We start from the raw sequence: 23,929 nt of genomic DNA on the forward strand, positions 1-23,929 counted from the left end.
GGTCCAGTGCACACAGCTCTGCCCGCTCCCACCCCACTGGTGACCTGCTGGGACAGCTGAATGCCTTCTGGTCCGCTGAGCCCCGAAGAGTGGGGCTGGGCTTTCAGAAACAGCTGGGCTGATTCATCTAGAACAAAAGCCAGCTCCTCCTGCTAAATCCTTGGCAGGCAAGGGTTGCGAGGCCAGCAGGCCCCTGTGCCCCTCCGCAGAAACTTCTTCTTGATCCGGCTACAACAGCGTCGGTCTGCTGCATGAGAGCCAGCTTCCCGCTGCCCCATCCCTTCAGCCTGGCCTGCTCTTAGCCTCTCCTGGGAGACAGTGGCTTTAGAGTGAAATCTGGGTTCTCGTCCCAGTCTTGCCGTTTCCCAGCTGTGCAATGTAAATGAGGGACTTCACTTCTCTGAGCCTCAGTTTCTCCATCTGTGAACTGGGAGGGAGAGTAGTTCCAATCTGAGGAACTGCTGTCAGATTTGAAGGAGATAATGCCCGGAGCGGGCACCTATGACTAGTTGTCCTCTTGCTGTCTTGTCATCTTGCTGTCTGGCCTCATCTTTCATAACTCAGTCCGGTACCTTGCATTCCAGACACGGTGGCACAAGCTCACCCTTCTTAAACTCCTCCGTGTCTTTACCTGTAGGCTTCCCGTAAATGATACCAGCTTCTGTTTACAGAGGCCCTGCTGTGCCCCAGGCCTTGCAGCAAGCAGTTGACATAGATAATTTCACTTCATTTTCCCACAACTTTTTGAGGTGGACACAGATATCAGATGAAGAAACTGAAGTACAGAGAGGCATCCTCCAAGGCCCAGCTCATCTCCTTCTTTGAAGTCTTCCTGGAGCCTGTTCCCCAGCCTCTACTCCCGTCCCCACCCTGAGCTTCCTCCTTCTTAGTTCCTATAACACACTATTGTAATTGTCTGTTTCCTTAGCCACAGGCCCTGCAAAGATTGAGTCTATGACTGATTCACCTCTATGCCCTTCATGCCAGGCACAGGGCTTGTACTCAGAAAAGCGGTAAGTAAATAATAAATAAAGAAAAAACAAAAAACATGAACTTCCTATGTGGATACAGAATAAAAGGATACAAAAATAGCACTGTGTCAAAGGTTTTTTTGGTGTGTGTGTGTTTAAGGGGTTTTATGAATTACTTTTTATTTGTAAAGCACAGCAGTGTGCAACCTTTCTTAAAACAGGCTTACATTTCTTAAACAACTCCAGATACTTTCCACATAAAGAAATACTGAGTTTTCATAAAACATTAAATGAAATGTACAGGGAAGGGCCCAACTTCAGGCCCTAACATTGTCAAGATGAAGAGAAATCATTCCTGATCGTGAATAGGAGGTATGGAAAAGGCTTTATCTTCCCCTTGACTTTCACTTTGGCTGTAGAAAGAGCCTGGACTTTGGAGACAGACCTGGGTTCAAATCCCAGGCTGCCACTCACCCAGCTGTGGCACCTTAATCAGGTTACTTACCTTTTCTCAGACTATTTATTTGTGAAATTGAAGATTATACCTAACTTGGAGGTAGTTGTAAGACTTAACTGAGATAATAAAGTGGCCAGTAAGCATCCCCAAAGCGGTAGCTATAATTACAATTTTAGTTTTTATTATTTAAAGTGCCACTGTCATAGGGCCAGCTATGTGTAGCTGTGGACAGCAGTGACAGGCACGGCAGAAGGAAGAAGGGTGTCTGGGTGCTTCTGCAATTTCCTTGAAAATCTAACCTGGGAGGCTGGACGGAGGGGAAATCAGAATCAGGAGCCTCTCCAGAGCTCATGCGGCTCAGCATCTTATTGGCATATATGGGGCACAATTATAGAATCAGGCCTTCTAGGAATTCGAACGATGTGCAAATATATAAACTACGGGTTAGGACTGAGCTGACAGTGATTGTATGGCACCCATACTTCTAAGTTCTCATTAAAATAGTGGGACACACACATTCCTGCCCGGGGCGTTCAGAAGACGCTAGGATTGGCAGCTCTTGAAATTCAAAGTGTAGCCCTCTCCTGAGTCCTTCTGAGGCATCCCAACTCACTCTGTCTGGCCAAACTTAATCTCTTGTTTCCCTCACTTACTGATTAATTAATTCAGTAAAAATTTGCTAAGCACTGGCTCTGTGCCAGGCACTATTTGACACGGGATATATTGGAAAACCAAGCAAACACACTTCCTCCTTCTACTGAGTGCCCAGTCAAACAGGTGATCTCAATGCAGAGACCTGAACGGGGGAAACCCACCTCCACTCCGGCTAGAGTCAGTTGGATAAAGGGTAGGCATCTGCCTAAGTTAGCATGTGGGCCACAGACACTGAGTCCAGCTCACTGCTGGTAAAAGGCATTTTGTGGAAAGCAGAGATGTTTTTCTCATGTGAGGCAGAGCAATGAAGCAGATGGGCAGAGATGAACGATGGAGTGAGAGTACTTCCTGGGTTTCCTTAGTACTCACACCCTGCTTCTAGTCTGACTCTGAGGCCCAGCTGCATCCCTGCCCTGGGGCTCCTTGAGATAATTCCAGGATCTCTCCTGAGAGCACTTCTTCAATTACTCCTTTGCATAACATCTCCACTTGGGCTCTGCTTCTATAAGGCATTCAATGCTCAAAAAATACCTGTCCTTATAACTTATTTTTCTGAAGCTAGCTCCAGGAGAGGTCTGCATCCAAAAGAGCCCCACAGATCCAGAAGTCTTCCCTGGTCAGCCCAGCCTTTTCCTCCCTGAGTTTCTTCACACCCATCTAGTCATTTAATGAGAGTCTCATTGGCTTTCTCTGTGGAAGACCCCTGCCTCACAATGGTGGCACTGGCCTTCAGAGATGACCAGTCCTCACATGCCCAGTTAATCAATCACAACTGTTATGTCCCAAATTCTAATTCCAAATTCTGATAGTCCAGTTTGGTTGTGGTGTCCACTCCAGATGGTGTCAACTGTGTTTGTGGTGGGGTGAGAGTTATAGTACCAACTTGGGTACCAAGTGAGGGCCACCACTGTGGATGGGGAAAGGCATTCTCAGAAGAGGGAGCGGGTACCCCCAAATTGTCTACTGCATGGCCTGGGTGTGGCCTTTGTTTCCCCCATCCTCACTCCTGGGAAAGAGGTGGTCTTCTGGCAAAAGACGTCAAAAGTTCTTCCATGAGAGGAGATCCATATCAGCAAGAACAAGAAGACATTCACTCTGAAGGTGAGCTACAGGGCAAATAGTCCTTACTGATCCCTAGACCAATGGGGAGAGGAGTACAAAAAGGAGTCTAGAAAGAAATGAGACTAAGACACCAAGGCAGAGCGGACCTCTGTGCATCCATGCAAGGCAGACTTGACCCTGACTGAAGGGTCAGGCCAAGATATATCCTGATTAGCTGTGAGACACACATTGTCCTGTTGATGTATGTAAAGCAAAGCACTAGGAATTTGCTTGGCCCTCCGATGTCTTATTGGATGTCACTATTGTTGTCATAATCATTTTTTAAAATTATTTCTCGTGACAGCCTAGACTTACGGGCTTCTCCAGGACCAAATGGAGCTGTCAGAGTGTTCTGTGGGCAAGCCTCTCTGCTCTCTTGGCCTCAGTTTCCCCATTTCTAAAATGAGGGGTTGGACTAGATGTTCTCCAATGTTTCCTCCATGCCAATATCATATCCTCCAGTTCTCTGGAGACACAGATTCAGAGGTTTCCCTCTCTTTGCCTGAGAGAAGTTGCTGGGGTTGGAAATGATATGTTAGATAATTCGAGGTCATGTGTATGACAGGGGCTGTAATCAAAGAGCTTAGAACCAAATAGTCTGTGTTTATGCCTTCCTCCCCACCTGTCCCGCAGTGGGCCACAGGCAGCCTCTGGGAAAAAGCAGGGAGTGGCAGAGAGGGTGGGAGCCTCCTGGGGGTGAGGCATCCTGCTTCAGTTCTCAGAGAATGTGGAACTGGACAGAGTTTGCCAAGCCAGGAAGAGTGGTAGAGTATGACAGAGGACATTGAGCAAAGGAGAGGGGGCCAAAGACTCAGACATGTACAGTGTCACTTGTGTGAACTCAGGAGAGCTACTTAACCTTCTCTGTGCCTGGGTCTCCTCATCTGAAAACTGCACATGGTAACGCTTACCTTGGGGGAGCAGGGAACGGGTAAGGTGAGGATGAACGTCGGTAGCATGTGGGAAGCCCAGAGCATGGCACAAGGTGTTCAAGAAATGGTTCTTGTAATTACTAGAGTTGTAGAAAGGGATTGGGGGCAGGAGGAAGAGCCAGGCTGGGATTTCCCCAGGCCCTGTGGCTTCCCTGACTGCTACTCAGTGGAAGAACTAGGAAAAACCAGGAAGTGAGTGTGTGCTCTTAGCTTCTCTGCTACTTTGACAACACCAGCTTTTCTGTCTCTGATTCCCAGCACTTGGCAATTATTGACTGGGTACATTTTACCTTCTGTTGGAGGGAAGTTTACCCAGCTGAACATGGGACTGCTGCCAGCACCTAAGCTGGGAATGGACATCTCAGTCATCTGGTCTAGTCTCCTGTAGTGTGAATCCTCCCAACTTGGAGTCACAGAGCAGCTGCAAGAGGCCAGGATATCACATTTGCACAGGACTGTTGGGAGGCTGTCCTATGCCCTCCTCCAACGTAAATGGCTCTCTGTCAAATGCATGTGAGATGCTATTGCTATAAATAAAATATTACATTTGTTTAAAAGTGACGTTGCATTCATCTTTTTGACAGTGTGGATTTGCTCTATCATCTAAAATAATATTCGCCATCACACTAATAAGAACGTCCATTTATAGAGAACCCACAGTACCAGCCATTGTGTTGAGTCTTTCTCTCACTGAGTCTTCCCAACAGCCCTATGAAGAGGAAACTATGATGCCCATTTTACAGGTGAGGAAATTGAAACTTTGATACGTTAAGTCACTTGCCCAAAGTTACAGGACTAGTAAGTGTCAGGGGGGTCCACCCCAGGCGGTGTGACTCCAAAGCCGCCGCTTAATATTTTAAAGACAAGGATGCGCTTTGGCATTTCTTCTATTTCTTGTTTCTGAATGCAGTTGGGAATCATTCTGCTCCTTTGTTCCCTTCAGTGGGTCTAGCTGCTGCTTATACGCCTCCTCGGTTTTGTGGGTTGCCCAGGTTTCAGTGGTTTTGCCTCCTGAAGCCTGACCTCCCCCGGAGCTGAATCTGCCTCCGCACGCTGCCCATTCCAATTGAGCTCTTTGGCCCCAGCCCAGCTCAAGCGCTCCCCGGGTCTCCTCCCCTGCCCCCCAGGTTCCTGCAGATCTCCCCTCCGCCTCCGGGCCTCAGTTCCCTCCCGTGTAAAGCAGGGAGCTTGATGCTTTCCTTGGGCAAGTAGCGAGGGGTTTGGGGCAAAGTCACATGCAGTGCACTCCACGAACCAGCCAGGAGCCGGAGCCGCCATCCTCCCCGCCGCCTATGGGAGGAGCCGTCGCTCCTCCCCTCTCCCCCCCGACCGCCCGGCGGCCCCGCCCTGAGGGCGGCTCCCGCCCGCGCCCTGCCCATCCCAGCCCGGCGACCGCAGCGCCCCTGCCTCGCAGCCAGGAACCAGCTGAGCACAGCTGGACGCAGCAGCCGCCGTCGCCAGCGCCGCAGCAGCAGGTAGGGGAGGGGAGCGACCACGACCCTGGGGCATCTGGGGATCCCGGGCCTCTGGGTCCTTCTCCCTCCTCTCGCGGTCCGGTCCGAGGTTGCCCGCGCCTGGAGCTCGGCCCGGCAGCCGGGGCGTCGCTGGAGAAGAGCTTCCTCCCTCACCTTGCTGGTCTTCCAGGGGACCAAGGAGAGTTGCATTGGAGGCTTAGGGCGGGGGAGGAGGAGGCTCAGGCCTCCACCCACAGGCCCCGTTTGCTGCAAGCACCTGAACTAACTTTGACCCAGTTCGCGCGGTTGGGGTTAAGTGGGCCCGGGGTCACCCCTGCCCTCGCTTGCCGGCGGTCTCCAGCCCGCGGGCTGGGCGGCGGCTCCGCTGGGGGGCGGTCTGCTCCGCGGATCCTGGACTCCAGGGTTAACGCCTTTGCCTGCGCTCCGCCGACGATGAGGAGCCCTCCACCTCCTTCCTCTTTCAGGGCCCAGGACTGTTAGAAAGTTCTTCCTCCTACTCCAGAATCCGCTTGCATTTGCTACCTGTCGGTACCGTCTCTTCCCCCGCCCTGCAGAGTGTGTTCTCTTCCCTGACTCACACGGAAACTTCTTTCAGAGTTGAAGACAGTGATGGGAATCTCCCTTTCCCTCTAGGCCCCCATCTCTTCTTGGGTCCAAACGCCCCAGATTGTGATTACAGCAGTGTTTCCTGGCCCAGTGCAGGCCGGCTGCTCTGGGCAGTGGCCAGAAGGAAGCCTGGGTCCTTGGAGACTGTTGGGGAACATTGGCTTCTTCTGCGGCCCCTCATCTGCCCAGACATCCACTCCTTATCCTGCTCTCACATCTTCCTCAGAGCAGAGAGGACATCTTTACAACACCCAGAACTCTGTAGAGCCAAAGACATTCAGGGCTGCCCTGGGGGTAACTGCTTTTTGTGGAAGGCAGGGCCTCTGGGGGCTTTTCTGAGGCTTAATCCTGCAGGTCCTGTTCTCCCAGGACCATGTTTCTGACCAGGGCACTGTGAACTCTTGCTGCACTCCACTTTACAGTGACTATAGCTTGTTGGAGTCTCCCCCCAGCCCTGTTCGTTCCACAGTTGAGAAAACTGAAGGGCCCTGAGAGTTTGTGACTGGCTGATAGTCACACAATGAGGAAGGGGCAGGGCTGGGACCCAGTTCCAGGCCTCACTTAGCTGACTCCTTCTAGCTGGTGGGGCTTTAGACTCTTTCTTGAGTCTCGAGTTCCCTTCCCAAAGAAACTGAGCACTGCAGCAACACCCCTGCCCCAACACACACCCACACGTCGGGGCACTGGCTGGTGTTTCTTGGGGATGTTAATTAAGGGGTAGAGGCCTTGGAACAAAGGAGGAGGGCTGGGAGTGGGGACAGCTGGCATCCAACTCCCTTGAAACTCCATTTTCCTCTTTGGGGCCTCGCTATTTATAAATGCCAGGGAAATTGTAAACAGCCGGGGGAGCTTGGATTGGCACCCGGGTGAGTTTCACAGCAGCAAATGTTTCCGTGTGAATCAGGGAAAGGAACTTTACTCCAGAATTTTCCATAATCTTTTTTATTGTGGACTAACATGAATCTGGAAAAGCAAGCGGCTCCCAGGAGGAGGCTGCAGGAGTTGCCTCTCAGGGCATTTCCTTCCTTCCCTCCGTCCTTGATTTAGCGCTCTTCTGGGCCCGTGTTCTGTGTCTTACCCTGTGAGGGGCCCCAGAGCCTTGAGGAGGACAAAGCTATTTGTCCTCAAGATGCTTCTCATCTATAGTGGTTGGAACAAACATGCAATACTGAGAGCTACTTCAGCCTAAAGGGGTGATTAGGTCTGTCTGGCTGACCCAGGCCTTGGAGATGAGGATAAAGCGATTGGGGAAGAGGCATTCTAAGAAGCTGGAACAGCTCAGGCAAAGGCACTGAGGTTTTCTGAACAATCAACATGGCTAGAATGGCAGATGAGCGAAAGGTGGAGTGGTGGGAGTTGAGACTGTAAATCAAAATGGAACTAGATTGTAAACTAAGGGCTTGGACTTACTTTATCCTGAAGGCAGTGATCAAAACTCTCATTAATCTTGTGGCTGATGTAGCGGATGCATTGGAAGGGGCTAACTGGAGGCAGGGAGATCCCAGGGAGGCTGTTGGATGGTCAAGAGAGTGCAGGTCTGGACCAGAGCAGTGACCACGGAATGGACTAGAGTGGCAGATTCTGGAAGCCCAGCTGAAGAACCTGTCAGAACCTGCAGTAAATTTCATCTAAAAGCAGACAATAGGCTTATAGCTATTGGATAAGGTTGCTAAGTTATTCTGAGTTGTTCAGTCTTGGGTTTTACTTTTAAAGCAAAAAAATATTGTTAAAGATTCAAACGTAAAGAAGAGTATAGAGTGGGCTTCATCCCTCTAACCCCCTTCTTTCCGAAGAGGTGGCCCCTGTTGACAGCCTTGTGTGCACTTCTGCCAAGCTGGCACACACAAGAGCTGTAGACTGGATGCCTTCACACTTCTTGCTTAGCCATGCAGTGCCAGAGGGTCACTTCTCCCCACTCCATGTGGGCAGTTTGGGTCTCTCATGAGAAGTTGCCAGGTCATGGAGATGATTTCTGCATGGTCTGTCATCCTTCGCTGAGGCATTGGTCTCTGGTTTCCTTCAAGAAAACTTTACAGCCTGTATCTAGTCTCTGAGCATGTATATTTGGTTATTAGAGATTGTAGGACTACGAGAAGTTAGACACACTGACCTAGGAGTGGAGCTGTAGTCTGAGTTCTTCTGAGTGACCTTGGACAAGTCCCAGTTTGTTGGGCCTCAGTGACCTCATCTGTAAAATGGAGATGTTGGTCTCCGTGATAATAATAAAAAGCTACCTTTTAGTAAAACAAGTGCTGGAGCATTAATTACTTTGTTGGTTCCCCACAACCATTCCTCTCAGGTAGCTACTATTATCCGCTTTTATAGAGGAGGTAACTGAGGCTCAGAGAGGCTAAATAACGTGCCTCGGGTTGTGAAGCTGTTAGGTGTCGGTGCCAGGATTCTGGAGGTCTGACTGTAGAGCTGTAGCTCTTAATCACTGCACTAAATGTTCTCCAGGAGGTTCTGTTTAGTCCTGACATGATGAGAACTGAGGGGGAGTTTTGCTGTGGCTGTGACGAGGGATGCAAATCAGTGTGCGTGGCTTGGGGAGCTCAGCTCTGCAGCACACAGGCCTGGAGGGGCCTCTCGGGACTGTGAGGAAACTCATGCTTTTCTGCACTGTCTACAGGACTCCAGAGTGTAGGTCCATCTCCCCTCCATTTTAGGGAATTCAGGCTATGAGAGGACACAGACTTGCCCAGGGTCACTCAGAGAGTTAGCAGGGGGCCCAGCCAGGCCCTGTCTCCCTCCTTTCACCATTTGAGCCCATGCTCTGGAAAGCTTTCCGAGGAAGCCGGGAAGAGTGGGCACCCCTCTTGCCCCACGGTTATTTCCTGAGAAAATGCTGGCAGAAGCAGGGAGAACCAGGTCCCAGGAGCTATGCATTTTGGGGGGGAGGGAAAGAAAGAGACCAGTGTTCAGGCAGCTGGGGGATGTTAAGTAAAAATATCTCCTCCCTTTCAACTGAGTGAGCCTGTGTCATATTTCAGCCTGGTGTGGTTTGAGAGTTTGGAGACCACAGGCAGGCTGGGTTCCTGCTGCTCTCTGGCTTTTCTTCCCCACCCTCCACCCCCGGATGTAGACTGACTGCTCTCCCCTGCCCTGCCTGGGACCACATCAACAATTTAAGGGCAGGGCAGAGGACAGCAGTAGGCGTGGTGGGCAAGGCTGGACAGCAGAAGGCCTGGGCTTGGGTCCTGGTTTTGCCACTGACAAAATACTGGGTGACTTGAGCTAATCCTTGCCTTCCTCTGGGCCCCAGTGTCCTCCTGGCACTAGGTGGGTGGATGGAATAACGTCAGGCTTTCCCAGCTCTGGTGGCCTCTGAGTCAGAGGGCTTTGTGCTCAGTGCAGGAACATGGGACCCGCACGTCTGTAAGCATAAAGTGAGCCCACAGCAGTCATTTTTGTTTAAGTGACTTGCACCAGTGCCAGCTGGAGATTCAGCTACTGTTCATAAATTTGGTCTTTGTGTGTTGAATTGGTTGCCCATTTTACAGATAAGGAAGTTGAGGCCTAGGATTCATTCATGTATCCTAGTCCCTGTTCTATAAGCAATAAGGATGAGGGCCCCTGTCTGTAGTATTCTTACTGTCTGTGTTCACTTTTTGTCTTCACCACCTTGTTTAATCTTTTAACAGCTCTGCTAGGGAGGAGATATTGACTCAGTTTTACAGATAAGGAAACTGAAGTTCAGCCCAGAGAGCTGAAATGCCTTACTTTCTCTTTTTTTGAGCCTCACAGTAGCCCTGAGGTTGTTATGGGTCCCATTTCACAGATGAGGAAACCGAGGCCTGGAGATGTGAGCTCTCATGCCCAGGGGTCCCCAGGGGCCACATGGCCAGTTAGGTTCCTTCCCAGGCCCCCCATCCTACTCCTTCCAGTACCTTGCTGGTTCTGCCTCAGAACCTCTTACATTCAATGCTTGGACTCAGGGATAACAGTTTTCTTCCTGGGCTGAAATGTATCCCTGAAACATGCTCTTCCCAAGGGGGCTCCAGCAGCAGTTAGAGCCGCAGAGCTTCTCAGGGAACTCGGATGAAGGCGCCACCACACCAGTGGGAGTGGATTTATTTATTCTGCTGAACTGGTTAAGCAAACTACCTTATTTCTTTCCAGCTTCAACAAGGATATCATCTGGGCTCTGCTTATTTGCCAGACAAAGAATATATACCTGGTATATGTGAGCCTTCAGGGTGGGGCTTGGCCCTTAATTTTCCTTTTATAGTGGCTGTGGCTGTGCTGGGCCCTTGGTGGGTACTCAGTAAATACTAGTTAATTTTGAGGGAGTGGCAAAGTGGTATGGGTGGGATACCCATGGGATATGGGTACTTTTCCCCACCTCCTCCACTGACTTTTTTTCTTTTTCTAAATATGATAACTCTTTATGATAGAAAATGTAGAAAATAAAAATAGCATAAAAAAATGAGAACTGTCCATAATTCTGCCAACATGAGATAATCACTGCTAACATTTGGGTGCATTTCCTTCCTGATATTTTCAGCACATTTTTTTTTTTTTTACCCCCATATAATTGTGGTCATACCACGTTTGTAATCTTCTATTCTTTTCAGTTTTTTTCCAACGTTATAACATAAATATTTTTTCATGTTATTTAGTACTCTAAATTTAATTTTTAAAAGAGTTTTAAAAGTATACTTACTCAGCCATAAAAAGAAACGAAATTGAGTTATTTGTAGTGAGGTGGATGGACCTAGAGTCTGTCATACAGAGTGAAGTAAGTCAGGAAGAGAAAAACAAATACCGTATGCTAACACATATATATGGAATCTAAAAAAAAAAAAAAGGTCATGAAGAACCTAGGGGCAGGACGGGAATAAAGATGCAGAACTACTACAGAATGGACTTGAGGACACGGGGAGGGGGAAGGGTAAGCTGGGACAAAGTGAGAGAGTGGCATGGACATATATACACTACCAAATGTAAAATAGATAGCTAGTGGGAAGCAGCGGCATAGCACAGGGAGATCAGCTCGGTGCTTTGTGACCACCTAGAGGGGTGGGATGGGGAGGGTGGGAGGGAGACGCAAGAGGGAGGAGATATGGGGATGTATGTATTATGTATAGCTGATTCACTTTGTTATAAAGCAGAAACTAATACACCATTGTAGAACAATTATACTCCAATAAAGATGTCAAAAAAAATAAAAAATAAAAAATAAATGATTAGGAAACAAAAGTATAGTCTACCTAAGAAGATAAATGCATGTTTATTTAAAATCTTTCATTCCAATAGTCTGGAGGAATTAAAGAAATGAAATAATGCATTTTATTTGTAAAAAACAAGTTTTACGTTTTTATTATTAAAATGATAAACGCTGACCTGATTTTTTATTGTTCTCTATTATTGTATCTATGGTGTGAATTGTTCACTTAACTGATCCTCTATTATTAGGCATCCAGGCTGTTTATAAACAATCCTGCAATGAACATTCTAGTGCCTAAATTGTTCCTCTTTCGTTATTTTCTACAAGAGAGCCCAAGAAATGAAGTTGTTGGGTCAAAAATGATGTATTTACAGCTTTTGCTACATTTTGCCCAATTGCCACCCTTGAAAGGTTGTAGCAGTTCTTTATTTCCACCAGCCATTCACAAGGGCGGCAGCATTCTTTAAGGAGCATTGGAAGCTGATTATCAAAAGGCAAGCTGTCCTGTTAGAAGGCTCAGGGACCATTTTCCTGAAGCATCTACTTTATTTCTTCATTTAGCAAATACAGGCATAACTTGGAGATATTGTGGGTTCGATTCCAGATCACTACAATAAAGTGAATATTGCAATAAAGCGCGTCACACAAGGTTTTTGGTTTCCCAGCTCATGTGAAAGTTATGTTTACACTATACTGTAGTCTGTTAAGTGTGCAATAGCATTCTGTCTAAAAAAGAAAATGTACATACCTTAATTCAAAAATGCTTTATTGCTAAAAAATGCTACCCATCATCTGAGACTTCAGTGAGTCGTAGTAGTAACAGCAAAGATCATTGATGACAGATCACCATAACAAATATAATAATCATGAAAAAGTCTGAAATATGGCGAGAATTACCAAAATGTGACACAGAGACACAAAGTGAGCAAATGCTGTTGGAAGAATGATGCCACAAGACCATTTGCTCGAAGGGTGCCACACACCTTCAATTTGTGAAAAACACAGTATTTATGAAGCACAATAAACAGAAGTGCAATATAACGAGGTATGCCTGTAGATCTGCACAGTTCAGCATCAGTAAGGGATAACGATTAAGATCCCAGGCTGGAGAGGCAGAGAGAATCTGGTTCTCACTCCAGTTTCTGCTTGGCACTTGCCGTAAGACCTTGAGCTTATGCCCGGTCACTGCTCTGCCTCCACGCTTAGGACAGATGGACTTGCCTTTGTGTTTCCAGTGCAGAGACTTTGTTGTGATTGTGGTCACCCTGTGCTGAAGGCTTCTCTCCTGACTGCCTCCTCGCCTTGAAACCGTTTCCAGATTCCAACCATAACGGCTGGACCTTGGGAGTTGCTTGGTCCCATCTCCTCACTTCATGGCCAGGGGTGCTCATGCCCAGCGAGAGCAAGTGAATTTCCTAAAGCCCAAAGCAAGTTCTCTGATTGCTGCTCCACCACTTGTGAGATTTCAAAAGTTCCGGTCTAAACCAAAAGGATTTCAGTTATTATTAAACCCAAGGCCTGGGAAGAAAGGAACTTGGTCGTGGTCAGACCCCGAGCCTGTCCTGGCAGTGTTGTCCTTCGAAAGTCATTTTCCTCTCTAGCCTGTTTCCGCCACTGTGAAATGGGGATGGGCACCTTCTTTGGTCTGCCTGGGTCTACTTTTCCACCAGTCAAAGGCTTAATTACAAGATCCAACGGCAGGTCTTGGTCTCTTGATTGTGCATCCTAAAGTGGGTGACCTCAAGCTTTTTGAGGTCAGTGGTGCAGATGTTAGGGCAGAGACTTAATATTACAACATAAAAAAAGATGCCTTTGGACCCTTTCTCTCCTCAGGGGAAGGGTTTTGTTAACAATGTTGCAGTTGGATGTAAGGGATGTTCTAGAGCATCTCAAGCTTATCCTGCACACAGATCACCTGGGGATTTTGTGAAAATGCAGATTCTGGTTCCATAGGTCTGGAGTGGGTCCTGACACTCTGCATTTCTAACAGGCTCCCAGGTAATGCAGATGTTGCTGGGTCAGGGACCACACTTTGCACAGTAAGATTCTAAATCCTTTGGTAAGGGCCCAGACTAGAGCCCACATCTCTTCTTTTTTATATACAAATTTATTTATTTTATTTATTTTTGGCTGCATTGGGTCTTCGTCGCTGCACGAGGGCTTTCTCTAGTTGCGGCGAGTGGGGACTACTCTTTGTTGCGGTGCACGGGCTTCTCATTGCGGTTGCTTCTCTTGTTGCAGAGCACGGGCTCTAGGTGTGCGGGCTTCAGTAGTTGTGGCACGTGGGCTCAGTAGTTGTGGCTCGTGGGCTCTAGAGCGCAGGCTCAGTAGTTGTGGCTCACGGGCTTAGTTGCTCTGCGGCATGTGGGATCTTCCTGGACCAGGGCTCGAACCCGTGTCCCCTGCATTGGCAGGCGGATTCTTAACCACTGCGCCACCAGGGAAGCCGGAGCCCACATCTCTTGATGTCTTCTTTTTGAGGTTCTTTCTACCCATCGTATTTGCCTCCCTCCTCTCTTCACAACACTGAGTTGAACTGTATTTGATCCACAGTTATGAGTTTCTAGAATCTGAACAGCCCTTGAAATATTTTGCTACCTAATTGCAGAGCGAGGTAGGGCTCTTCTTCAGGAGAGAGTGACTCAGTAGGAAGCCATCTGAAGGGGGAGAAATACAGCTGAAGGACCTAGCATTTGGCATAAACATTTCCACCAGAAGTTTTTATACTCAAGATTATAAATATTATTCTTTTGTAGCTGTAGGCTGCAAACTACAGCCCCGGGGAAGCCCCAGCCTGTTTTTGTATGTCTCTAAGCTAAGAATGGTTTTTACATTTTTTTAAATGTGAAAATGTAAAAAAGAAAACCCAAAACCAAACAAGGAAGAATATGCAACAGAGAGGGTATGTGCCTGCAAAGCCTAAAATATTCACTTTCTGGCTCTTTACTGTAAAAGTTTGCTAACCCCGGTCTAGAGTAAGTGGAGCTTTATATTTTTCTCTAGTGAGCAAGAGGCCCAGCCTTATAGCTTGAAATTTAGTGAGACCAAGGTATCGGGGAGGCAGCCTGACTTGATGGGAGCTGCCCCGACATCTTAGCTGTGTGACCCTGAGCACATTGCTTCACCTCTCTGAACTTGTGCTCTTCCTTCACAAAATAAGGACTGTGACGTCTGCTGGCTGAGTTATTGTGAGGATGAGACATGGTGTATGTAAGGAATTTAACACTCGGTAGGTGCTCAAAAAATGACAGCTGTTGTCATTGGGGCGGCCATTTGAACCCTTCTGGCATTACTGGACAGATAACATGTTGCCCCCACAAAATCTGAGGGTCCTCCCAGCGAGCTGGGAGCAGTCTCTTAGGATAGAACACCTCTGTTCCAGCCTCCCCCAACCACCCCTTCCCTCCAGGGCAGAAAGCTCCTCTTCAGCCACCCAAACAGATGGGGTTCCTGGTGCTTGTGCACTTTCACTAACGGCAAGCTCTCTGCCCACTCTTTCCACTTGTGGGCAGCTCTGACTATTAGAAAGTGCTTCTCTCCCTCTCTAAGATATAATTCAGCAAACAGGCACCACGCGAGCCCCAGACTGGGGTGGTGAGTACTGGAAGGAGACCTCCTCTTTATGGCTCCATCCAACAAGTGGGTGGTAGACTAGAGCTAGTGGTTTATGGACCTTGTTTCTAAGTTGTGGCAGCCTTAAGGTCCAAAATGGAAAACAGACCAACTTGGAGTTAGCTGGAGCTAATTCTAAATCCAGTTGAGTTTGAAACTCTGGGGCTCCCGGTGTCCAAAGCCTGGAAAAGAGTGTATTGCTCTTTTTGCCCATAGATGGCAGCACCTGTACCCTTTGCCATCTCTGTGAACGCGTGTGCGCATGAGTGTTTATGCATGTGTGCACACACGTGTACACGCATGTGTGCATGCATGTGATTTACTAGTTCTTTCCTTCAATGAATCTTGAGCTGTGGTGGCCCTAGACTAGGCGCTGGGATAGCCAGGAGCAGGTCTTGGTCTGATGGGGGAGGCTGACTTGGAAACAGACCATAACAGTGTGATAGGGGAGATGGGTGGTGGCTCAGAGGAGCTCAACCTCACGGGGGAAGGGGAGGTTAGAGAAGAGTTCTTGGAGGAAAGCTGGGCTTGATCATGAGCGGGAGAAAAGAAGAACAGGGATGGAAGAGAGTTCAGGAACAGAGGAAACAGTCTGTGCAAAGATTACAGGAAGATTCAAGAAACAGAGTGCAGCTGTGTCTGGCTGGAGCTTGGAGGGGTGTGGGTGGAAGACAGGAACCGATGAGAGCTGAGGCTCAAGGCGCTGATGGGGGCAGATTGTAAAAGGCGTTGAAAGGTTCGAGGATCTTGTGTTTTATCTGGGGGCTGTCGGGGAGCCATGGTCGAGTCTGAGCAGAGGAGTAACGTGGTCTGGGCTTGCTCTGTAGGGGAGGAGAGAGGAAGTGGGAGGACCAGGTAGGAAGCACTGCAGTATCCCAGGTGAGAGGCAGTGGTGCCTGGACCAAAATGTTGGCAGTGGGGGTGGGGAGAAGTGGATGCATTAGGGTAGAACCAGCAGGCAGTTTTGCAGCTGAGAGTGACAGAGCAGGGAAGGCTGAAGAGGTTGGTGCCCCGGTGTCTGGCCTGGCCCAGTGTGTGCATGGTGGGTGATGGTGCTGATGTTGAGGTGGAGAGCATTGAGGGTGAAACAGGTGACACTTGGGAACAAATGCAGCACTGCCGGTAAGGATGAGCGTGAGATTTGGAGGTGTGTCAAAGAGAAGGGGGCTGGAATTGAAAGGTTTGTCCTCAGGGAGTTAACAGAAAGTGGGAAGTCATTAGTCATTTGCAGGAACCCAGCTCTACTTTGATCTATCCCGCGGAACCGGGAAGTTTCTGTGGAACTCTTTGAAGAGGGCCCATGGAGGTGGCGTTTAACTCTAGGTCATGGGGCCAAGATAAGCGCCCAACCTCTTTCCAGATCCCTTGCTATGCACTGGTGCCACTCACAATGCAGAAATCCACAGGAATGTCTGGGCCATTTACTGTCAGCTAAGAATAGGGTTGATTTGTGTCTTAATCCCAGGAGCCTGCAGGGCTCCACTGAATCTGGAATCTTGGACTCTCTCCCCTTGGCTTGGAGAAGCAGGTTTGGGCAGAGAAATTTTCCAGTTCAGGCAGGAGCCAGTGTGCTCAGCTGCTGCCTGAATGTGGATGAGCCGTGAATGAGTCTGGGAGTGAGGGAGGGTGGCGATCCAGGTTGTCCCTGAAAGTGTGGGAGCTGAAAGACTGGGCTGCATGATCTACTCTGGGGCCGGCGTAGGCTGGCCCTTCGTTTAGTCATCCAGCGTATACCCACTGGTCCGGCTGTCTGCTAGGTCACGTGGCAGCGCTGGAGCTTCAAAGGCAAAACAGTCTAATGGAGCTCACAGTCTGATGGGAGAGAAAGACCCGTCACCAGACAGTGATAATACAGTCTTGCAATAATAGAGCAATGCTAAGCATAGAGGTGGGGACATGGCATGTAAACAGCTTGGGTCCCCAATCTGCACCAGTACAGGATGAAAAAGATATAATGTTTAGAAAAAGGCTTAGAGATTAATAATCAGAGTAAGCACATACACTGTTCAAAACCCTGGACGTATTTTATCTCATTTAATCCTCATAATGAGCCTATGGGGTAGGTTCTAACATAATCCCTCTTTCACAGAGAAGAAAACTGAGACTCAGAAAGATGAAGGAACTTGGTTAAGTTACATATTAGTTAAATGAGGGACCATTTTTGTCTAACTCCAGGATCTTGAACCACAGCTCTGAAGCTGACCATAAGCTAAATTCAGTCATGCAATGAGGTTACCTTCGATGCTCGTGGGACTTCAGGCTGGATTAATAGAGGCATGATATCTAGAATGATGGAGGTGAGAGTTCTGCTTGCCCTGCCCTGGATAGAGCTCGGCTAAATGTTTAATTCTGAGCCTTGTGCTGTCAGTAGGGACAGGGTTCATTTGAAGTAGATCAGGGAAGCAGGGGGAGGGAACCAGACACCTTGATCTCAGGAAGAGCTGGAGGAAGGGGTGGTGTACAACTTGCAGAAGACTTGAGGGGCCCAGGGTCACTGTCTTCAAGTCTCTATGGAGACATTGGGAAACAGGGTGGCAGACCTGTTCTGGGTGACCCCAGAGGGTAGAGTTAGGACTAGTGTGTATGAGGCATAGGAAGAGAGATTTTAGCACATCCTTGTGACAAGCCTTTTAACCAGCCAGACTCTCCAACAGAAGGTCTTGCAGCCTTGGCAGGAAGTGAGTGCCGCATTGCTGGAGGTGTGCAAGTAGGGGCTATGTGATCTTGGTGTGGAGGGGGGTGGGGATTGGGGACGAGTGGAAGCATCACATGGGGCTTTGACCAGATGACCTTGAGCCCCTGACCCTGGGAGTCTTGGCCCTTTCTTTACAGGTGGTGCTGATAACCCCCTGTACCGTGCTTCCGCCTTGGTCCCGACACCTCCCGACAGGAGCAACCCTCTTCACCCAGCAGCCCTGCAAGGTAGGTAGAGCAGTGCAGACACCCTGGCGTCCTTCTAAACCCAGCCCTGGCTGCCCAGGGGAGTCTGGAGGGGACTGTGGAAGCAGCTGCTGGTCACCACGAGTGGATTCAAAGGCGGTCCCTGAGGTTTTTCTAGTAAAAGGCTCAGCGAACGTTTCTGCTCATTACTTCCTTCATTTGCTCCTCACCCTCCCTTGAGACGGAGGCCAGGCAAGGGTGATCCCGTGGGGAAGAGGCAAGAACTGGGCTGGGTGCCAGGGCTCCTGGGGGGCCCCGACCCTGGCTGTGCTGCTTGCGCGCTGGGTGACTGTAGGAAAGCGCTTTCCCTCTCAAGGCCTCTGTTAGCGCTTCGGTAAGAGGGCGGACTCCCGTGAGGAGGAGGTGTAGGAATTCTCTGGAGAGGTGAGAAAAGCTGGGGTACAGCTGCCAAGGAGGCTCCAGGCTTGTTGACCATAGGAGGAGTGAGAAGGGTGAGTCATGGGGAAAGTGGATGAGTCATACACACCTGGGATGGCCGGCAGGGCGGGGCCCGCCTGACTATCAGATTCACAGGTGACCCGCTGAAGGAGGCTGAGAGGCAGGGGGTGGAGTGCAGAGTCCTCGGCTGGAAGCAGGAGACCTGGTTCAGGTGCCAGCTCGGGTCTCGGTTTCTCTGCCTATAAAATGGGTGCATTGGTTTCCCCCAGTCACCTAACAAGGTTGTCGTGAGTACTGCACGAGCTCATAGATGCTGAAGGGCTTTGTGAGCTGTGGAAAGGGGAAGGATCTGCACTAGGGGAATAACCCAGCTTCCAGTGTCGGAACAGAAAGAAAGAAGTGAGTTTGTGATAGCAACCGTGCGGAGAGCCTGGAAAACACCCCTCCAGGTCATGACATCACCCTTAGCTGCCAAAAGGAGAAGGGGCCGCATGCCTCAGGGCTTACTCATCCTTGCAGCCCAGCTGGCTTCCAGGGGGTGACACGACAAGCCAACTGCAGTTGGAGCTGTTCCTCTTTCCCCACGCTTAGATGAAAGGGTCTTCCGATGGTCTCCAGAACGTTGTGTCCTCAAAGCTGGGGATTCCTACAAGGCCCGCTGGGTCCGGAGAGGGGGACTTGTCCAATTGTAGCCGCATCCCGAGGGTTCTAGATAAAGGGGCATCCCTGGTGCTGCCCAGAGAGGAGGGATGGGGGCCATCTTGGTTCTGACGCTCCTGATTTTGAGACTGAGCCCTGACAACTCCCAGAGCCGAAGTGCCTCAAAGCGATCTGTCACCAAAAAGAGAGTTATGCTGTGTTAATGCTTTTGGCGACAATGACACAGGGACCATCTTCTGCTTTCCCACTTCTGCAGAAGTGAGCACCCACCGAGTGAGAACCTGTCAGCTGAGGGCTTTGCGTGTCCACCCCTTCCCTCCTCCATCCCTGTGCTGTACCCTACCTCACGCCCACCTCTGAGGGGACCCCCCCCCGGTGACCTCCTGCTTGTCAAAATCCAGTGGTGTTTCCTCCGCTCTCCACGTCCTACCTCTCTGGAGCCTCGGATACCTCCTCCTTCTAGAAGCTCTCTCTTCTTTTTGCTTCTGGTGGGCTGCACCATTCATTTTATCTCCTACTTCTCTGACCTTCCTCATCAGGGCCCTGGTTTTTTGCCTCAAACATTCAGCAGGATTCTGACTACTTCTTTCTTGAGTTACACGTATAGTAACATAGTTACTATACATGCTATACTATAGTAACATAGTTCATTCACTCGTTCATTCTTTCATGCCTGCATTCACCTGACAGATATTTAGGCCCTGGATTGGGTGATGGAGAATCAGCAACGAAAGAGATTTTTCCAACCCTCATGGTCTTACAGTGTTGAGTCTTACATACATTGTTATACACATAACAAATTCATTCTTTCCTCAGCTATGAAGGAAAGGACCAGCGTCACGGGAGCATATGGGATTGGGTGGGTGTGATGGGATCTTGTCTGGACAGATGAGGGAGGCCTTCTGGAAAACCCTCAGACCTGAAGAAGAAGTAGAAGGTGGCTGAGTGGGTAGGGACAGAGCCCCAGGCAGAGGGAACAGCATGAGTGAGGCCTTGAGGAACTGAAAGAAGGGAGCACGACGAGAGAAGGGCCTGGAGACCAGCCAGCACCTTGGTCGTGCGGGCCCTTGGGGACCTTGGTTAGGGTTTGGACTTTTACCTAGACCCCTGGGGAACCACTGAAAGTTTTAAAGTAGGGGAGAGGTTTGCCCCGATTTCATTATTAGAACGCTTGAAAGAGAGAGTCACAAGTCCCACCCTGATGAGCCCCGAGGCTGTAATTTTGGGCTCTTCCACACTGTGGCATCCTGACGCTGTTCCTCAGTACAAGGCTTGGTGTTGGGCAGCCCTGAAATGTGTACTTTCCAGCATTCTCTGGGCTCCTTGCATTTTTTTCATTGCTGAACTTCTGCACTGGGGAGAGGAGGTGAATCAGACCCTGTCCTGCCCTGGGAGATCCAGACTTGCGGTGGCTGATGCCTGGGGCCCTGGGAGCCACAGAGGGCTTCCCCCTGAGTCAGGCGCTAGGCTGAGAGGATGGGCATTCCAGGAAAGGGAGGTGCCCGTGCAACGGCTTGGCCCCCTGGTGGAACCTCTGTGCCTGGGGACTAGTGAGCAGAGTAGCTAAAGCAAGAGGGTGGGGTTGAGGTGGGGAGACTGGGAGAGCGCGCATGGGAGAGGCTTTGAATGCAGGGTCCCGATCCTCTGGGTGTCAGGGAGCCATGGCAGGTCTTGAGCTGAGGAGTGGCTTGAGCAATGGGATTTGAGAACAATCAGTTGTTGGTGGGAGGCAGAGGGGAGGGCGGATCGAAGAGGCAACGCTGTGAACTGGTTGGAGAGAATGAGTATCACTGGGTGAAGCCTTGTCAGTCCCACCCACCTACACACACACAGTAAAATGCTCTGTGCCTCTTTCTGTTCTGTGCCCTGTTGGGTCATTCCCCCATTGGCTGGCCCTCCTGAGCTGTTTCGCTGGGGTTTGGTTACACCCTGCGCTCCAGAGGCAAGCAGGTCTGAGCATCACTCTGGCTCTGACTTGCTATGTGCCCCTTGACATGTCCTTTAACCCCTTTCAGCCTCAGTTTCCTCATCTGTGAAATGGGGGTGATATTAGGGTTGTTGAGGATTAATGATGGGGAAGTAAAGTCCTAAGCATATGCCTGGTACCTAGTGATGGCTTGGTTATCTTTATTTCCCTGTTGGTTGGTAATGCCCCAGTCCTTGTCATGATCTGCCCCTTTGGGAGGCCTCCTCTGTGGCCATAAATCTGTAATGTGAACTGGAAACAAGGTGTCCCCAGAAGCCCTGAAGGGAGCCTATAGTGGGATGCCGAGTGGTTTGGAAATGCCTTTACACTTCCCCCACTGGGGTGTGGCACAGGGCTGGGCTCCAAGAGCTGGACCAGGTCTTACCTGTCTTTTAGCACCAGCACTCAGCACAAGTCTGGCCTATCATTGTTCTCATAAATATTAAACAAACAAAAAAAATTTTAATTAAAAAAATGTCATAGACCTCAGGCATCAATCTACCAGCACCTTCATCTTATGACTGAGGAATCTGGGGCCCAGAGAGGGATAGTGACTCCTTCAAGGTCACCCAGCCCTTCAGTGGCATGGCTTGGGCCTGTCTCAAGTTTTTATTGCAATTCTAATTTTTAAAATGCTTACAATTTCAAAGTTCCCAAGTAGACTGGGAAAGAGGTAACAATGTCCCCTAGACAATTCTGGGGAGCACCCTGACTAGAAGGGCCCTAAGGATATCAAGTGCAACCTCCCAGTTTACATTTGGGGAGACTGAGGCCCAGAGAGAGGTAGTGACTTGCTCAGGGTCCCCAGAGAGCGGAAAGCAGAAAAGAAGCCACAAGGCCCATTTCCAATAGCCTGCAGTAGGTGGGTGGGCTCTTCCCCCCAGCCCACTTCCTCGTGTTTAAGAAAGTGAATTAGAGCATGAACAATAGTGTCCTGAGGAAGTTTTGGGTTTTAACTGTGTCAAGGCGAAGGAGCATTTCTGGAACTGTGTGCCTGTGGAGTTGGGCCTGGCACAGCTATTTCAGACTAAGCCGCAGGGCCCTATTTATAGGCCGATGTGATTAGGTTGATGTGGTCAGGAGGAGAGGCCCGCCTGTCCTCTGCCCAGCCCAGCTATGGTGGAGGAAGAGGCCCTCAGGGGCGACTCTGACCCATGGGTGAGTAACAAGGGATCTAGGGTCGTCCCCAAGGCCTGCTTGGAAGAGGAGCTCCAGGGAGGCCTCAGGGGAAGTCCCAGTCCTGACTCCCAGTTCATCCGCCAGCCAGGCCCTCTGCAGAGATGAAACCAGCTCCGAGCCTATTCTCTCTGAGCTTAAAAAATCCTCCACTGCCTCAGATCAGGCCAGGACCCCTAGCAGTCAGGCCCCTCCAGTGTTTACCCACCAGGTCTTAACCCCAGGCATGCCTCTCCAGTGTTTGCATTTTCCAGTGGGGGAACACCTCCGAGCTTTTGCTTTTGCTGTTCTCTCTGCCTGGCGTGCTGGTTCCCTGTTCCCCAAAGACAAACCTCCATTCATCCTTCAAGGCCCTGCTCAAATGCTCCTTTGTGGTTCATCAGGACCTGGGTGCTTCCTGCCTTGTGTTCCTGCTGCCTAGAGCCATTTGGGTGAATACCCAAGTTCATGTGTGTGCCCCACTGGGCCGGGGAGTCCTGAGGCAGGGCCTGACACAGGGAAGAAAGGAGAAAAGCATGTGTGGTTGAGCCCCTACTGGACCATTGACCTTACACGGTTATGAGACAAGATCAGCATGCCACGCTACGCAGTAGGTATTTTTAAAAGGAGTGAGAGTAACACTTTGGAGTCAGCCCTGGGTTTGGACTCTGCTCTGCACTTCCTAACTGTGTAACTTTGGGCTGAACCTTTCTGGGTCTCAGTTTCCCTATCTGTAAAATGGGCATGATGCTAGCCATGAGTTTTGGGGAAGCATTGTCAGCAAGACAAAGCTGAGAAGGACCTATCATGTTGCCTGGCCCACATTGAGCTTCTATGTGCAGCAGTAGGTGTTATTTACTCAGGGGAAACTGAGGTCGGAGCAGGGAAGCGCCTTCTCTAGGGCTCAGTGGTGGAGAGGAAAGACCAAGTCTTGGGGTCCCAGCTTCCAACTCCACCCTGTATTCTCCTCCCCTTCCTCTTTTAACCCCCTGGGCCTATTCTGTTCCCCAGATCAGGGGAAGCTTTGTTTGGGGATTGTTTTTCCTAAGAAGTTTCCTCTCTGGTGCCACTGGATGACTCAGAGCCCTGAGTCACCAGGAGGCTGAGGGCCAGGGAGGAGTGGGGCGGGAGGAGGAGGGAAGGAGAGAAGGAACCAGGGAGGGGCCCCAATTCCAGCCCAGGCCCTCCCACTGCTTGATGGACTAGATCTGGCAAGTCCCCAGTGCTGCCTGGCCTCAGTTTCCCCAAGTGCTAGAGGAGATGTTGGGCTTTGATGAGTGTTTCCCAGTCCAGGTTGAGCCTCATAACCCCAGGTTCCCAGGCCCCACCCCGAGCTATAGACAGACGCTGGGTGTGGGGTTTTCAGGAGCTCCCCAGGTAATTCTGCTGCACACCTGGTCTGCAGAGGTGTTTGGGAACCATGCAGCTCATGGCTGCTTTCCCCTGGGCCTCAGAGGGGCTGCTCAGCCTCTGCTTGACTTTACGTGGGATCTTAGCTCCCCTACCAGGTTTCTAGGGAATGTGTATTGCTTTTGCACAGTCGTAAAGTCCGAAAATCGTTAAGTTGGACCATCGCAAGTCGGGGACCGTCTATACAGAGTACATCACACAGCAGAAGTGACATGGTGCATGGTGCGTGATCCAAGGTATAAGTGACATGGGACGCAGCACGTGGGCTGTGCACCAGGGTACACAGGCAGGACGAGGTATGAGGAACACAGGGTCTGGTATGGGATACAGAGAACACGGTGTATGTGACAATGGGCGTGGTTCAAAGTATATGACGCAAGGACATGGTCCCCAGGGTGTAGGGTTTGATGTACGGCAATGGGGC

General features: G+C 50.0%; 1 protein-coding gene across 4 annotated transcripts in view; it reads left to right on the forward strand.

The window, feature by feature from the left end:
* Positions 1-5,484: 5,484 nt before the first annotated feature.
* Positions 5,485-23,929, forward strand: part of GSN (gelsolin) — a 55,651-nt gene continuing 37,206 nt past the window's right edge. The window contains exons 1-2 of one of the 4 annotated variants that reach the window (XM_059925517.1): positions 5,485-5,590; positions 17,808-17,897. Coding sequence is in view for 1 of the 4 variants with exons in the window: in XM_059925514.1 (XP_059781497.1) it covers positions 22,057-22,098 (42 nt within the window). In the remaining 3 variants the exon portion in view is untranslated. Of the gene's footprint in view, positions 5,591-17,807; positions 17,898-22,039; positions 22,099-23,929 lie in introns of those variants that run through there. The other 3 variants (XM_059925516.1, XM_059925515.1, XM_059925514.1) reach the window with 3 other exon arrangements.

This window comes from Balaenoptera ricei, chromosome 6 (assembly GCF_028023285.1).
Source record: "Balaenoptera ricei isolate mBalRic1 chromosome 6, mBalRic1.hap2, whole genome shotgun sequence".
NCBI lineage: Eukaryota > Metazoa > Chordata > Mammalia > Artiodactyla > Balaenopteridae > Balaenoptera > Balaenoptera ricei.